Raw genomic sequence first — 15,976 nt, forward strand, 5'->3', positions numbered from 1 at the left:
TTTAAATATTTTGTTGAGTTCTTTTTAATTTTTGTACATAACGCTTATTTAAATCTTTTGGACGTTCTTTGGAAGTTATGGAATGGTGATTCAACCTTAAGATTCTTTCAGTTTCAGTTTAAACCAGTTCGTCTTAAGAAATGTTCTATTTTTGGCGATTATGTTGATTTACAATATCCTTTTATATTAAATTAACTATAGACAGAAATCTTTGTTTTCTACATACTGTTTAAATCATTTTAGCTACGGGTTATCTATTTTGCGGTTTCAAAAATACAGGTCTGGAATTAGACACCTGTCAAACTAAGTTGTTAAACCAATTTACTTTTTCAGTTGAAAGTCTGACATTTATCAAAATCGATCGATTAACTATCGCACAACGCCTACATATTGTCAAAACCTACTACAAAAGTGGTGGTTCTGCCTCACTTACATTTTGATTTTGGATTGTTTGTTTATTCATATGCATTCCAGCTCGCAGAACAACTGAAGCCAGAAGACCATTTACAACGTTGCGTTATAGATACGTCGAATGTGTGCTTGAACAACAGGTGGACAAAATTTTCTTCAGTGATGAAGCACATTTCTCACTCGGTAAGACTGTTAATAAACAAAACTGTCGGATTTGGGTTTCTGAGAATCCTCAAGTTTTGAAAAGGGGCCATTAAATCCACAAAAATTGAAAGTTTGGTGCGCATTTTGGTCCGGCAAACGTGTGACTAGACCTTACTTCTTCAAAAACGACGATGAAACGACTGTCACCCCGTCAATTCGGACCGTTCTGGTCATATGATATGCAAGAGACATTTCCTGGCTGCGCAATTTCTCGTCGTGGTGATATTAACTGGCCACCAAGATACACGAAAGAAACCTCTAACTTTTGAGCAATTTAAAATAAACATTCGTCAAGCTATAGCTGAGATACCGCCCAATACGTTTCAAAAAGTGGTCGAAAATTACCTCAAAAGAATCGATGCTTGCAACAATTCGCGTGGTGGTCATTTAGATGCAACCGACCATTTTTCAAAGTTCTTAAATATAGGGAATGCAAAGTATGATTTGGAAAACTAACGAATTTTATTAAAACAAAATGAAGCCTATGAAAAACCTCCAGAAAAGCTCAATTTAATTTCCAAGATAAAAGCCTTGCAACTGAAAAATCTTTCTCAGTTCTGAGAAATAATATTTCTAAATATGCTTAATTTGTTGATATTTATCTATTCTAGAAAACTCTCGTCATTTGTCATCAAAATAGGTAACATCATACATAATTTTGTCCGGTCAACAATTTGTTTCTGTCGATCATTCGAACGTTAGCTTTTTTGTGAATCTTGAGTTTTCTGATGAGAGGTTAAGATCAACCCAGCTAATTTTTCCTTCTAATGACGCTCACCAAATCAACTTTAATCCTCTCCAGCTAAATTAACCAGTTTTCATAATGTATACATTTTATTTAAGTTCACAATTTCGTACTAATTGAATAAATTATATGTAGGCAGATATGAATATACAAAATGTATAAAATTAATAAATAACTTAAGACCTGTCTATCTATCTCAAAAGACGTCATTCGTAAATCTGGAGGTTATCGAACAACATCTTAAACAAAAAAAAAAAAAAAAACAACGACTACGAACCTTAACAAAACAAACAAAAAAATAAAGCTGATTTTAAAAATATCCTCAGACATTTTATATTTTTTTAATTCTTTTTGTTCTTTCGTTGTGTTTTGTAAAATTATTTAAAATACAAAAATTGTTTAAATTACTTCAAACATTTTGTGACAATTCATATATACTATCTGTACATCTACATATTTATGTATGTAAACATTTTTATTTACTCATTTTGATATTTTTAAAATGCTTCATCAACCACCTGATTAATCTTAATCTCGTGCCAATTAGACACAGAAAAATAAAATAAAACAAAACACAACAACATCGTGTAAGTTGTTCAGCAGTGTAACAAATAAATAAATTCAAAAAAATAACAACACACCCCCTTTCTGTGATTGAAAAATAAAATAGGAACGAATAAAATTGACCTTAACATTGAAGCAATTAACCCTTTTTGGCAAGAGCTGTGCATGAAAACACATTATTATTAAAAGTAGAAATGGGAGTTCATAATTTCTATGTGAGGTTTGAAATGATCATTTAATTGGCACTTAATTCTTGAAAAACCAATCAAAAAGATTATATCAGTGTTAAAAAAGTTCTACCCCCGGTGGCGTCGGCGTTAACATCAGGTTAAAGGCTATGGATTCCCATATAAAAGCTTTTATAAAGGAATACTTTTTAGCAATATAAATATACATAAATGTATGTTTGAAAAATTATCAACAATTTAATGGAAACTAGAGTTAACCGTGTGTAGTGTCCGTAGCATGATGGTTGGTGCGTTGGACTGTCATGCTAGAAGTAGGTCTTGGGTTCGATCCCTGCCTGTGACATCTAAAGTTGTTTTTTCACGGATACTGCCTCTTGCGAGGAATTAACGAATCCTCCAAGAGTAATTCTTGTCATGAAAAGTGCTTTCTCAAATTAGCCGTTCGGATTCGGCTTAAAGTTGTAGGTCCCCTTCATTCCTGACAACATAACTCGTACACAGGAATGTTTTAGAGTCCGTAAGTCACTAGGCCCTAGTTCTCAACGGAATGTTGCGCCACCTAATTTTATTTTAGAGTTAACAGCGTCGTCAAAAAGATTCAGATTTCTTATATTCTAAATGTTTAACAAATTTAACATTTTTTTCAATAATTTATTTGTGGTCTCCACAATGATAATGGGATGAAAGAATTTAAACTTTTGGGATATTATACCGCGAGCAAACAGATCCATTGATCAGCTCAGGACATCAACTAGTGTTATTCTTCAGGTAATTTGTTTAAGTAGGGTTTGTCTTTATATTCACCGCCTATCAATTATAAAACAATTTTTATGTCAATTGGAATTGTTTGTTGTTCAATATTTTCTTTACCAAGAAAACCAATATAACTTTCTTATGCATTATTAAGTAATTGACTAAAAATCTTGACTTTCTAAGTTATTAATTTAAAAGGCTTAGTTTTTGTTCCCAACAATTTCGGAAAGTTTTGTATCATCCCAACAGAGGCTTCTTCTGCAGTTAAAAAATCCATTGTCTACGAATTTATTTCCGATTTTTATATCAAGAAAAATTCGTTGGATGTCAAACTAAGGATGTACCGAAGTTGGGCTCAAGGGTAAACTAATGGGCATTCCTAAAAGAACGATTATTATGGTTGAATTGTTTGAGGGGAGGAATGCAACTGGCTATTTCATTAAAGCATTGCTTATGAAAGTAGCGATAAAATAATGAGAGACATGAAACCTTACGACGGTGCTCGAGAGATGCAAAAGATTCAGTTAGATAACGGTCACCTATCATTTTTAGAGCTCTCTTTTGAATTCTGTCCAAGAGACTCAAGTGGGTTAGAGGAGCACCTGCCCAAATATGGGAATTGTACTCAAGTTTTGGACGAATATAGGCTTTATAAACTATAGCCACATCAGAAGGGGTAACAAACTTCTTGCATCGTCGGAGAAAACCTAAACACTTAGCAACAACAAGTGGTTTGTAATGCACATACCTAGGACTGATAGCTGTTTAGTCTCCTCGATACAAGTACCACTCATGGATAGTGGCATTTGGGGAGGGTTACGCTTTTGACACAGCATTGAGTTTTCGAAGCATTAAATTCTACACGGTTTTTGATTCCCTATTGAACAATGCTGTGAAGATCAAAATCTAATGAGCTTATCATACGCTGCCATTGGTAGTCCACGTCCGAAGAACAAGGATGAGAATCTAAAAACGAATATGAAAAGCTGAGGGTACTGTCATCCGCGGAACAATTTAGTGAGTTAGAAGTTTCAGACAAAAGATCATTTATAAAAATGAGAAAGAGCGTCGGAGACAAAAGGGAGCCCTGGGGCACACCAGCGTTTATTTTGTGGATATCAGATTTGACACCGTCCGATACTACTTGAATTGAACGGTCCGAAAGGTAATTTCTAACCCAACGAAGAAGGGATACATCAACACCAAATGCAAGCATCTTCGGTAAGAGAGCTTGATGCCAAACTCTATCAAATGCTTTTAAAATATCAAGTGCAATAATCTTACTTTCTCCAAAACAATGAAAAGATTTGTTCCACTGTTCGGTGAGACCTATTGCAACGAAAGCCATACTGCCGGTCATTAAGAAGCTTTCGTTCTTAAAGATATTTCTAAAGCTAAAAATTAATCAGCGTTTCCATGACCTTGGAAAAAAGGGACTTAAGTGCAATTGGACGATCGTTTGAGGGGGAGGGGGATTCGCCTTTTTTAGGGACAAACTGAACAAATGCTGTTTTCCATACACTCGGGAAGAGACCTGTAGAATAGGACATATGGAAAAGCTTACGCAGTGGTTTTGCCAGCGTTAAAGAACACCTCTTCAGAACAATAGCGGAGATACTATCCGGGCCAGCGGATTTGTGTATGTCAAGATTTTGAATTACCCTAGTAACTAAACGAGTGCGAAAGAGGATTCGTCCCATAGAACCGTTTACGCTTCCAAGTACAGGCGGAGTCACGTCACTCACTGACAGCATCGAATTAATAGCAAACTGTGCTACAAGCAAATTGGCTTTATCAATCAAGCATACATAGGGAGTGTCATTGGAAACAAGCGTCGGAACCAACGACGTCATAGACTTCCGACGTACAAATTTCCACATATAAGTTAAAGTTGAAGAAAGTGGGATCATCTTAAAGAATCCCACAGTTGACTGCTGCTTATTTTCAAACTAGTAGTTAGTTATTTTAATGATGATGGGATCGATGTGATCTTCGCAATTGCTGGAGTCAAATTATTTCCAAGATTTGTTCTTGAAAAGAATAAACAATCATTCGCTCCATCGAATTCTATAAAAATGCAATAATTTTTACAGCTACTACAATACCTCCCTCCAACCCCTTTAAAATCATTCATTTTCGAGGTTAACAATAAAGTGTACCAGTAAAGTAGAGATTCTGGTACAATCAATATTTCAAGGAAATGATTTCTTAAGCGTTGTAATGATTGCCATCAGTAAATATAGTCATTAATTTTTCATTTATTTATATTTTACAATTAATTAAGTTAAATTTGTATTCATGTAGACGACTTTCCAAGAGCAAAAGATGCGATCGAAAGGATAATTCTTTCAAGCTCATTATTATGACCAAGAAGTCGTTTTTATCGCAGAAAAGCCGAAAGAAACAATCTTTCCAGACGATAAATCATCATTTTCAGTCCGTTTTTCTGATTTAAATTTTAATACACCAACTATACGAGTACAATATTATAAGTCTCTGGGATTAGTCATTGTTTTATAAATTGTTAGTTGCCGCATTTTTATTCAGTGGTGGTGATCGGTTGTAGGGTGGGGGAGGGGGTTGACTTGATCAAAATGAAAACAATAAACCAAAATAATGAAGAAAAAAAAGAATCAAAAACAAGTTCGTTTAGCTTCAGAGAATCTAAAAACACAAACATGTGGTGTTCTGTTGAGAACATATTTTTGGCAAGATCAGTCACTAGGCCTGGTAGGGGTAAACTTGTGTGTACATTTTTTGGTTTACTGTAGTAAAATTATTCACAAAATTGAACCAGCACATTTTTAATACCTTCAACTACAAAACAAGTCTTCAAAAAATCCTAAACACATTCTTTTTCCTTTTGACGAATTTATATGTACTTTGAAGTTGGTCTTTTTTCTCAACAATTGTTTTGTTATGAAGATTTGAAGACCACTTTTTTGTGTTGTCGAGTTTGCAATGCAAATTAATGCCATTGACGTATTTAGGTAGGTACAGACACGTTGAATTTTTCATGCTAACCCACGTCTACTTCAACGCCGCCACCATCGTCGTCGCTAATACAAATCCAATCTGAAAACCAATAACTCGTTCAACTATGAATTTTAATGAAACCTGTGCATGTCCAGTCCGTGCGTTATCTTCGTCATCATCGTCGTCGCCGTCTGAAGAATCATCATTTAAAACCCAGTACAGGATTTTTGTTTGTTCTTCGATCTTCGAAATTCCAATAAAACACGGTATTAAAAAAATATGTAAATTCGACTACAAATAAATTGTGCGATGTACACATAAATTGAAAAAAAAAAATAAAGTATTCATATTATTCAAAAGAAAACTCAGTTCAGTGAGCAATTTTAAAGAATATTGTATACCTAACTACATGTAAACTGAAACAATAAAACATTTTGGCACTCACTCAATAAGCAAGAAATACATTCAAAATCTTCAAGCTATAGTAGCATTAATAATAATGATACCGAAAAGTCCGAGTGTGAGATGATCGACGACGATTTATCACTAAATTTCTACCCAAAATACAAATAACAATAAGACAGCCAGAAAATAGAACACGTGGGCTTTTATTGTAAAAACCCCCATCAAAAATGAACGTTTTCGAAAATGTCTCTGAAAATAGAAAAACATAAAGGAAAAGAAACTCAGAAAATAATTTACACAAGACGAACAAATGAAAAGAACGCAACACCATGTGATTCTGGGCAGATTGAGAACACAATATATTTTTAAGTTCCTTTTTCCAGTTTTGAAAGTTATGGGGTCGTTGTTGGGGGGTCAGGGTATCATCGTAGTGAAATGGAATTTCATACCAAGAATCTTTTGAATGAAGTTCAAAAAGTCAATAAAAAAGATTTTGGTTTACATTTTGCACAAATATCAAAAAAGAAGAATTATTTGGAACAGGCCAACACATTTGGAAGGAATTTTTTAATAAAAGCTGATGGATACTCCAAAAAGTAGGTCTTGCCATAAAAGAAAAGCGAGTCTAAAAAATGATCGAACAAGCGCATGCTTTGGGCAGCAAAAATATCTTGTTTTTTCTCTAAAATTGGGGATCTTCAAATATGACTGCCGGCATATGTCTGAAATCGGTGTATTTTCACATTTTACTTCCAATAAATCTGTCCGTATAGCCTCAAGGCTTGAATAGTCGCTCCAAGCTTCAAGAGCTGCTTTTATTTGACATACAACAATGACATAACATGTTCCATGTAATCGATTGCACGAAAAATAGAACCAGTTAACCAATCAACCTACTTTGATTCACCGTAACTGGAAGATAAACCTAAAGATCTGAGGTTCTTTTACTTCGTAAAAAGTCTAAGTTGTTTTTGGTCTATTAACTTAAGTCCCAGGCAACTCCATTTGTTTGAGACATTTGATAGAAATCGGAATGACGTTTCCGATGCACTATTTGCAGTGCATTTTATTGTAAAAGATTTCTTCTGGCCGAGTATTTTTGTGGATTGATTGCTTCGGCAAGGGTGCATTAAGTCAGAGCCGATGACATGACTTCATTTTGTTATCCCTGTTATCCCAATAATTGTGATGATGACACGAAATGAGCTAAGCAAAGTATTTTGCCTATTGAATAGGGTAACATTTAAACTTAAACAATAAGCCCCCAAATTTTCACATCACTATGAAAAAAAGATAGAAATTGTTTTTAACTCACAGAACTTTGTTAATTTGTATTAACAATCTCTTTATTTATAACTGCTATTACAAACAATGACCAGTTTTCAAAATAAATCTTACATTACGTTTTTATTTTAAATTTTTTCAAGAATATAATTAGCGGCACTCTAATCAACTGATAAAGCAGCAAATAAATCAATCCAACTGACATTATGATTTTCTACATGACACACTCTACCTTTTCTCCTGCCAGCTTTTTCTTCGTGAGATGTGATTCATCAGGTTTCATGACTAAAATATTTGAAATAGCAAAGATGACTTCAGCTAGAACTACGAAACTTTTTAAGATTCCAAGCTCATGTAATTTATGTCCGAGAAAAATCTGGTTTTTCTACGTGCATGAAACTTGACTTGTTCATAAATAAACACCCACTGGATTTGGATTTATTACCGACTGACTTATTCATCCTTACTATCAACTTAAGACTTCCGTCAAAGCAAGAGATTGTCTTTCATTGAGATTGTCGTGGAAAGGTTTTTTTTATTCTTTTGGTATGGCAGGTATTGATTTACTATGATTAGGGTTTGGATTTGTTAAGTTGAGAGATTTGGCTAAACCGCCACGAAATAACATTTCATATTGAATATTGTAAATAGATTTTTGTTAAATTAGTTAAAAAGTTAATTTATTATTTTTATCCTGTTGTAACTTTCTACATTTAAATTTAATGAGTTAAACATGAATTTAAAAAAGCAATTAAGTTTATTGTTAAAACAAAATCATTCGAACGTTTTTACAAGCAGAAAAGTCCATAAAGGCACTTATTTATGAATCTCAGGAAAACAAATCAATTGGACCTGACTTTAAAAAGAATCCCAACATAGTTTTAAGTTTTTTACCTTGTTTAATAAGTCTAAGTGTCTGTCAAGATCATCTATAAAATTAATAAATTGACGGAATTTGGGACACAAATTCACAGAAAATCATAACCCGTGTTTTGTTGGAAATTCTATCAATAGTATAGAAGGATTTAACAAAAAAATATGCGTAGTATGAATACTACCGATAAAAGTTAAGGTAGAATCTTGCTACGGATGGGTTTTTCACATTTTACGAGTCTCAAATGGATCTTAAGTGATTTGGTTCTCAAATGTTGGTACTATTGACATTGCATTTGTATCTCGATGGCTGTGTTCGTTAAGTAGTTGTGCATTTTTAAATTGGGGAAAAAATCAATCTGTTACTGTTGATATTATTTAGTTTTGTTAATGAAAATGGACTAACTAAGCTTATTTTGCAAGAATAGAAAAGATAATTAAGTTTTGCTATGTTTCCACTAAAGGTTTATCTCAGTTAAGATTAAATAAATCTTTTTGGTGTTTCGATGTTTCTTATGATGTGCAAGTGAGATAGTTTGATTTGTGTTAAAAAGAACTGAATAGTTCAGCAGCATACAATAATACGCTACCTGCTCCATGTGTATTTTTTTTTTATTATTTGAATAAAACAAAACTAAATTTTTTCTACACAATAATGTAAATAAACAGACCATAAATATGTGTAAAACCAACTCCTCCGCATGATTTTTCTTCACACATTTTGAATCGACTCCGATCCCCGACCGGAATCGAGCTCATTTCAAATCGATTCACTTTTATAAAGAATTGAGGCGAGCTTCAAGCTCTATCTACGAACAAACAACATTCTTGAAGTTCATATTTGATGTCAAGCTGCAATTGTTAAATTAACTATTTTTATATAATCTTAATTTCCAAATGTTTTCTTTCCATTTCTTCTTGAAAATTGTCCATTTTGTTAGTTTTGTTTGCTGAAAACTTTCTTCTATTTTTGTGTGTTTTTTAAATTATTATTCTGATAAATCTTTTTGCAGTTGTACCAATTTTTAAATACAAATATCTGGCTACTGCCGATGCGTTTTTTTTTGCATTTTCTACTATACTATTTATAGAATGCCAAAAAACACGGGTATTGAGATTCTGAGTTCAGACACAGATCTAATTATTTAATTTTTTTTTAGTCATCAAATTGTTATTTAACGAAATCTAGAATTTAGACCGCTCCATATATTTTTGGTTCTGGTAAAATGAAGTGTTTTTGACATTTTCGATTAAAAAATTTTAATATTTGAGAATTACTTTGCACAGATTGTTTTGTTTTTGAAGTTAAGTGATTTCAAATCTACTTTTAGGCGCCATTTATAGCTATCATTCGTTTTCATCATTGAAAACAAACATTGGATTTTTTTGGCAGGTATTTTTAAAAATGTCTGTCATTGAAAATAATTTCCTGATTGAAACCAACCGAAAAGCTTTTACTGACAGAAATCTGTTATTGGAATTGTGTGAAATTAGAACACAAATTAGTGGAACGATTCGATTCACTAACATGAAAGTATCAGCTGTTCAGGAAAACGAATTCCAGTCCGGAAAATAGAAAAATACAGGTTTAGAGATATATAAATGCGTAATTACACCTTTTTCTTCTCCAAAAATTTTTTTTGTATGATTTCCGATCGATTAGTATATAATTTTCATTTCTAATCAAAGGCAAACACCTTCAAATATCTATAAAATAAAATATATACATTTTTCCGGATCAATTTCAATGATAGCTATAGCTGACCCATTACTATTGAAGAATGTCCTTTTTGCAGCAGTGAAGTTCTAAAATATTGCACAAAATTAATTGTGTCAAAAATGAATGCTGTGCAAAATTTGATTATGCCAGATCATCACGTTTAATACCAAGTTAGAAGGGTTAATTTGAAAAAGATTGGAATCCACATGACCTGACAATTGTTCCAAATATTATTTATGTCGATTAGTGTAAGGAAATTCATTGGTGGTTTGGTAGCTCAAAAGTCTTCACAGTTTTTTAATCATGAATTAAGAGCAATGAGCATAGTTGTGAACAGTATAAATAAGTGTTAAAATAAAAATGCAACAAAAGTTGTCCATACTCGAAGCATTTCCAAGTAAATGTCGGCTCTTTATTTCACAAAGCCAGATATCTGATAACCGTAGACAGAGGTCGATTTGAAATTTTATAAAAGCATTTGTTTGCAGGAAATGCCTTTGGAAAATGGGGCAAAATCAATAAAAGACATCGTAACATTCTTCATCATCAGAACGCAAGTAATACAAATCAGTTGAAATAGCTGAATTGAAAACTCAAAACATTGAATTGGTGGATTAACCACCGTACAGTCTTGATTTGAAATGTAACGACTTTTTCGTGTTCCCAAGTATCAAAAGAGACATTTCATCCGCAACAATTTTCTTCGCCAAGAGTGGTAAAAATGTTTCCAATATTGACGAAAACGCATGAAGAGCGACCCTCCCAGGTCCTGTCAAATTCATATAAGAAAAATAAAGTGACAGAACGAAGAAACAGAACCTAATAAGTTTCATTTTCAATTTTGCTGACCTGTTAGACATCAGCTAGTGAAATAAAGTTAAATCTTGAAACTTAAAAGCTGATTGTTTCCGGAAAATTGGGTTTCTTTAGATTACAGACTGCATATTTCTTTATTTATGTTCAAAACATTTCAGCGAGCTTTATTTAAAACAGTCTAACACTGCTGTTTATGTTTATTTACCAATTAAATCTTATGATTCTAGCATCACTATAATTCCGCGAAGGAAATTCAATCATCTGTAAAAACAGAAAACAAATTTTAAACTGAAATTTGATTTCGCATTAATATTTATTATACTTATAAGTTTTAAACAAATAAGATTGAAACGAATACGATCGACCTTTTTCGATTTAATTAGTGGTCATTGACACTTTGCAATATGCAAAACATAAATATACATTGATAAGATCAGAGCAAAAATGTTCAAGGGTCGGGAATTAATGGAAATATCTTAATTTTATTCAAAATTAAACAACTTTTAAAACCTTTAGGCACTTATTTATCTATGTGCGTATGTCCCAAGTTACTAGATTATAAATCTCATTAATTAATATGCAATGAATTTAAAAAGAAGCCAAAATGGAATTCGATCAGTTTTTTTGCATTTGTTTGCTTCATTCCTTCATCTCGACACTCTTATGATTCATTTTCACATCTCACATCACAAGTCATCAACTAAACTATCTAACGACATCAGACAATTTATTTTATAAGACACACGAGAGAAACAAAAAGTATATTCTCATCACATTGGATTGGATCACTTTGTGATTTTTGTACTCTATACAAAATTCTACATAAGTACATTCATAGAACGATAGATAAATAGATAGACAACGATAGAGATATGTGAATGACAAAACAAAAATAAATGATGCCAACTGATTTGTGATTCATAAGATATGTACTAGAAAAATGAAGGTGAAGTCAAGTAATTGTATATCGCTGAGAAAGTACGAGTAGATATAAATATATATCAGATTTTATTTATTTGATGGTTAAATAGCATTTGTGCTACGCTGCACTGGGAGTATTCTATGCTAACATAGGTGTAGTGTGGTTCAGCCAGTGGTGATATATTTGGTAAATTATTTCGATTAAGTGTGTTCTCGTCGTCGACGTGTGGCGGGATTATTTGAGGTATCTTATTGATATAAACCTATGTAGATACATTAATAAAGATACAAATCGTTCCATTTGTTTCGATTCCCATGGGCTAATGCCTCTCGTTAAGTCAATATGGAGTCATTTATAAAACAACACATCTTTAGTAATTCTGACATAAGTGCTAAAACGTCCATCGTTCGTCGTCGTCAACCACTCTGTGTCTATATTGATCTATCTATTCCTGACAAATGTGTCAACTTCATTGCATTTAAACGTTCCTAATTAGCTGGAAGCTCTTTCTCTCTCCGATTTCCTTATGTATATTATATTATATTTAGGTCAAGCATTGATTTTCTATTTTCAAATATAAAACAACCGTGTTTGTATGTATTTTTAGTTAGGTATATAGGAAAGTATTAAATTCGTAATGAGGAACGAAAGAATAAACGGATTTGGGATATTCAAAATACCGAGTCCTCATTCACGTACATAAATTAATTAAGACGTCATGGTTGGTTGATTCGAAACCAAAGAACCGAAAGACTGAAATAAAAGAACAACAAAATCCAATTATGTAGTACATTCGAATAGAAACAAAACTACAAGAAAATAAACTGAAAAAATCGAAAATGTGATTGTCAAAAGCTGTCAACCTGGAATAATATTTTCTTTTCTTTTCCATTTTTCTGTAGTTGTTGTTATTGTTTTCTTTTGTTCTTTTGTTCTTCTAGAAACTAGGTACTCTCCCGTCCAACAGAGTTTAGTGCCATTCGACTTGATTTCAACGAGAATTTGTACCAATTTGATTTTTTCTTTCTTGTATGTCTAATGATAGAAAAGTTTCAAAAGTTAATCCAATTAGTATAAGTTTAAAATTATGCAATTGTCTTATATTTTTTTTTTTATTTTAATATAATTTTGAAATTTACCTTCGTAATTGACCTGACCATCACCATCGATATCAGCTTCTCGGATCATTTCGTCTACTTCTTCATCTGTGAGTTTTTCACCAAGATTTGTCATCACATGGCGTAATTCGGCCGCCGAAATGAAGCCATTACCGTCCTTATCGAATACTCTGAATGCTTCTCTAATTTCTTCTTCACTATCGGTATCCTTCATTTTACGTGCCATCATTGTTAAGAATTCAGGGAAATCAATTGTTCCATTACCTAGAGAAGAAAAAAATAAATTTAAAAAAGAAGTTAATTTCTGATCAACATACAAATGGTTATTTTGTTTTTATTGTTTGTCATCGATTGAAAGGATAAGATCTGATTAGTTATTTGTTTAATTTTTTAAATTATGTGGGCCTCTTTTGTGGTTTGTGGGTTATTTGAAAATACCTGCGGCTTTAGACAACCACACAATAAAATTCGAAACGAAGTTAAATTGAAAGATCACTGTGTTAGGTTCACATCACCTCCACATGAGAATCCCCTTCAAATCCCAGCATTTTTTATGTTGCATGAGCTTTTTGGTACGTAGCACCATTTTATTGAAACCACATCTCTTTGGTGTCCATATAATCTAATTCAGACCAAAATAATTTAAAGGCTATGGTTAATCCAATATCTCTAAGAAATATTGACCCCTATTGCGATACTCAACTATCAATTGATGATTGATAAGAATTTAACAAAATTTATCATTTAATTAGTCAATTGATAAGTTTCAGCAGTTAGAAATTCAGTGTGGAAACTGAACTTTAAAAAGGCTATCAATTATTAATAATTGACATTCGCAATAGAAGTGATCCTTCGGGATGCTTTGGCTGTCCTAAAATCTATGTGCATTGTCTGTAACGTATCAATTTCGATTACGATGTTTTTATACTGACATTTTTAGATCAATTGTTCATCAAAAAAATGTCTTTATATGTTTTCAACAGTTTTAGAGATCACTCAGCGAAAACACTTCACTCCTTTATTTTTGTTTTCTTTTAGCTTCAGGGACATTTTTTTTTTAAATTTTGTTTTATGGATGCAGACCCATAGTCCTGACATAAAATTTCCCAAGTTTTGGTCTGACCTTTTTCGATTTTCAAAAATTGTTTGATAGTTTACTAAACCAGAGGAATCTGATTTTGGCAGGAAGATTATTTTATTTGATTAAGCAAGTTTCTGATAATTTTTTGCAATGATTCTAATCAAGTTGATCTTTGAGTCGAGTACTGCGTAACTTGTATAGCTTACCAGCTTTTTAGAATGTAAGTTGATGTGGGAGAATTAATGGCAATCTAAATCTGTGCTGCTGGAAAATGCCTTAAAGGTTTACCACTTTTCAAAATAAATTTCTTAAGCAATTTAAACTAAATATAAAATTAAATATATGATAAGAAATAATTTATTATTCATATATTTAGACCCCAATGGAATGCATACTCACGTGGACCTTCTTTGTAGATTGATATTATAAAACTCGAGTTAGGTATTATTAAAATTAAAATCTAGATTTGAACCTCAAGGAATATATTTCGGGTTTAGATGAGATTTATAAAATCTCCTCAAGCTTAAAGAAGAAAAGCATATGTCTAGGTTCAGCTTTTCTAAAATGTGTTATTATAAAAAGTAGGCTGTCCCAAAATGTTGGAACGATAACTTACTGTTAATTTTGGTAGCCACTGAACTTGTATTATTTTAATATATTTTTGTCCATCAAAAAGTACGTATTCTCTAAATTAGGAATGTTGAAACTGCTTGCTTTAAATTTGCATCTTTTCTTAACGTAAAGACTCTTTACATCTCTTTATATCGCAAAATTTAAATCTTGTCTTAATTTTGGGACAACTTTCAATTTGTCAAATACTTTTTGCAAATTACCTTCCAATTATGGCAACTTTATTGGAAAGTTGTCTGGAAAGTGAGTCAAGAAAAATCTTCCTCACTATCAAGTGAAGTCTACTTATGTCAAGATGACAGTTGATCATGTTTTTTTTATTCAACTGAAAGCTAAACATTATTACTCTGTGATTTATTTATTTTCTGCACAATTCCATTCTATCTTTTATGTAAAAAGGTTCCTTATCGAATTGGAAAAAGAATAAGTAAAATGTATTTAAAATACAAAATACAAGTCGAGATGGACTTGTTGTAGCTTGTCTGAGAAGTTTTTTGTAGGCAATTATGTTTTTAGTGGTTTTTGCACGATCAACTGAAAGTAGAGGTTGGTGAATTTGAAGTTTATGACGCTTTACCAACTAACTAGATGCCTTGGTCAAAGAGAGCAGTTGACTGCAAATGATATTCCCAATGACATTCTTTATGTTGTATGAACCTTCCCAATGACAGCTAATTTGATAGATAAAGCTCCTACAACATGGCCGCCGCCATCAACTGTCAAAGGTCGAATGTTCCTATTTATTTTTGTACACTTTAAAATCTATTAACGTATATTTCAGGCGTTTCGACTGTACGAGTATACTTGATATTTTTTAATGACTTTTAAATTAATCTAATTAAATTATAAAAACAAAATTCCAAGATAAAAACTTCCATCAATGTTTTCAATCATTATCATCATAAAAATAGAAAAATAAAAAATAAAAAAACGTTTTCACTAAAAAGCAATATAAAATAAACTTTATAAAGGTAATCATCTGCAACATAATTTCCTTTTCTTTTCTTTTATATTTTTTATTTATTTTCTTTACGATTAAGTTTGAGGAATAGACTTTATGGTATATTTTCTTCTATTTTATATTTTTGTCTGTGTTGTTGTTTTTCTTATGGGTACATATTTCTCTAGTTTATTTTTATGGTATATTCTCGTAATTGTTTATTTAAACGTTCGCCGCCGCCACTGCCGTTCATCCATCCATCCAGCATCATTAAACAGAGAACCAACAATAAAAAATATAAAAACTTGGAAACGGAAGAAGCTATACAAAATAAAAAAAAGGAAAC

General features: G+C 32.1%; 1 protein-coding gene across 2 annotated transcripts in view; it reads right to left on the bottom strand.

The window, feature by feature from the left end:
- Window positions 1-15,976, bottom strand: part of LOC129943271 (calmodulin) — a 70,955-nt gene that overhangs the window by 2,622 nt on the left and 52,357 nt on the right. For both annotated transcript variants that reach the window (XM_056052582.1, XM_056052581.1), the window contains exon 3: window positions 13,001-13,243. In XM_056052582.1, the coding sequence (XP_055908557.1) occupies window positions 13,001-13,243 (243 nt within the window). The remainder of the gene's footprint in view (window positions 1-13,000; window positions 13,244-15,976) is intronic.

The sequence above is a fragment of the Eupeodes corollae genome, chromosome 1 (assembly GCF_945859685.1).
Source record: "Eupeodes corollae chromosome 1, idEupCoro1.1, whole genome shotgun sequence".
Classification (NCBI taxonomy): domain Eukaryota; kingdom Metazoa; phylum Arthropoda; class Insecta; order Diptera; family Syrphidae; genus Eupeodes; species Eupeodes corollae.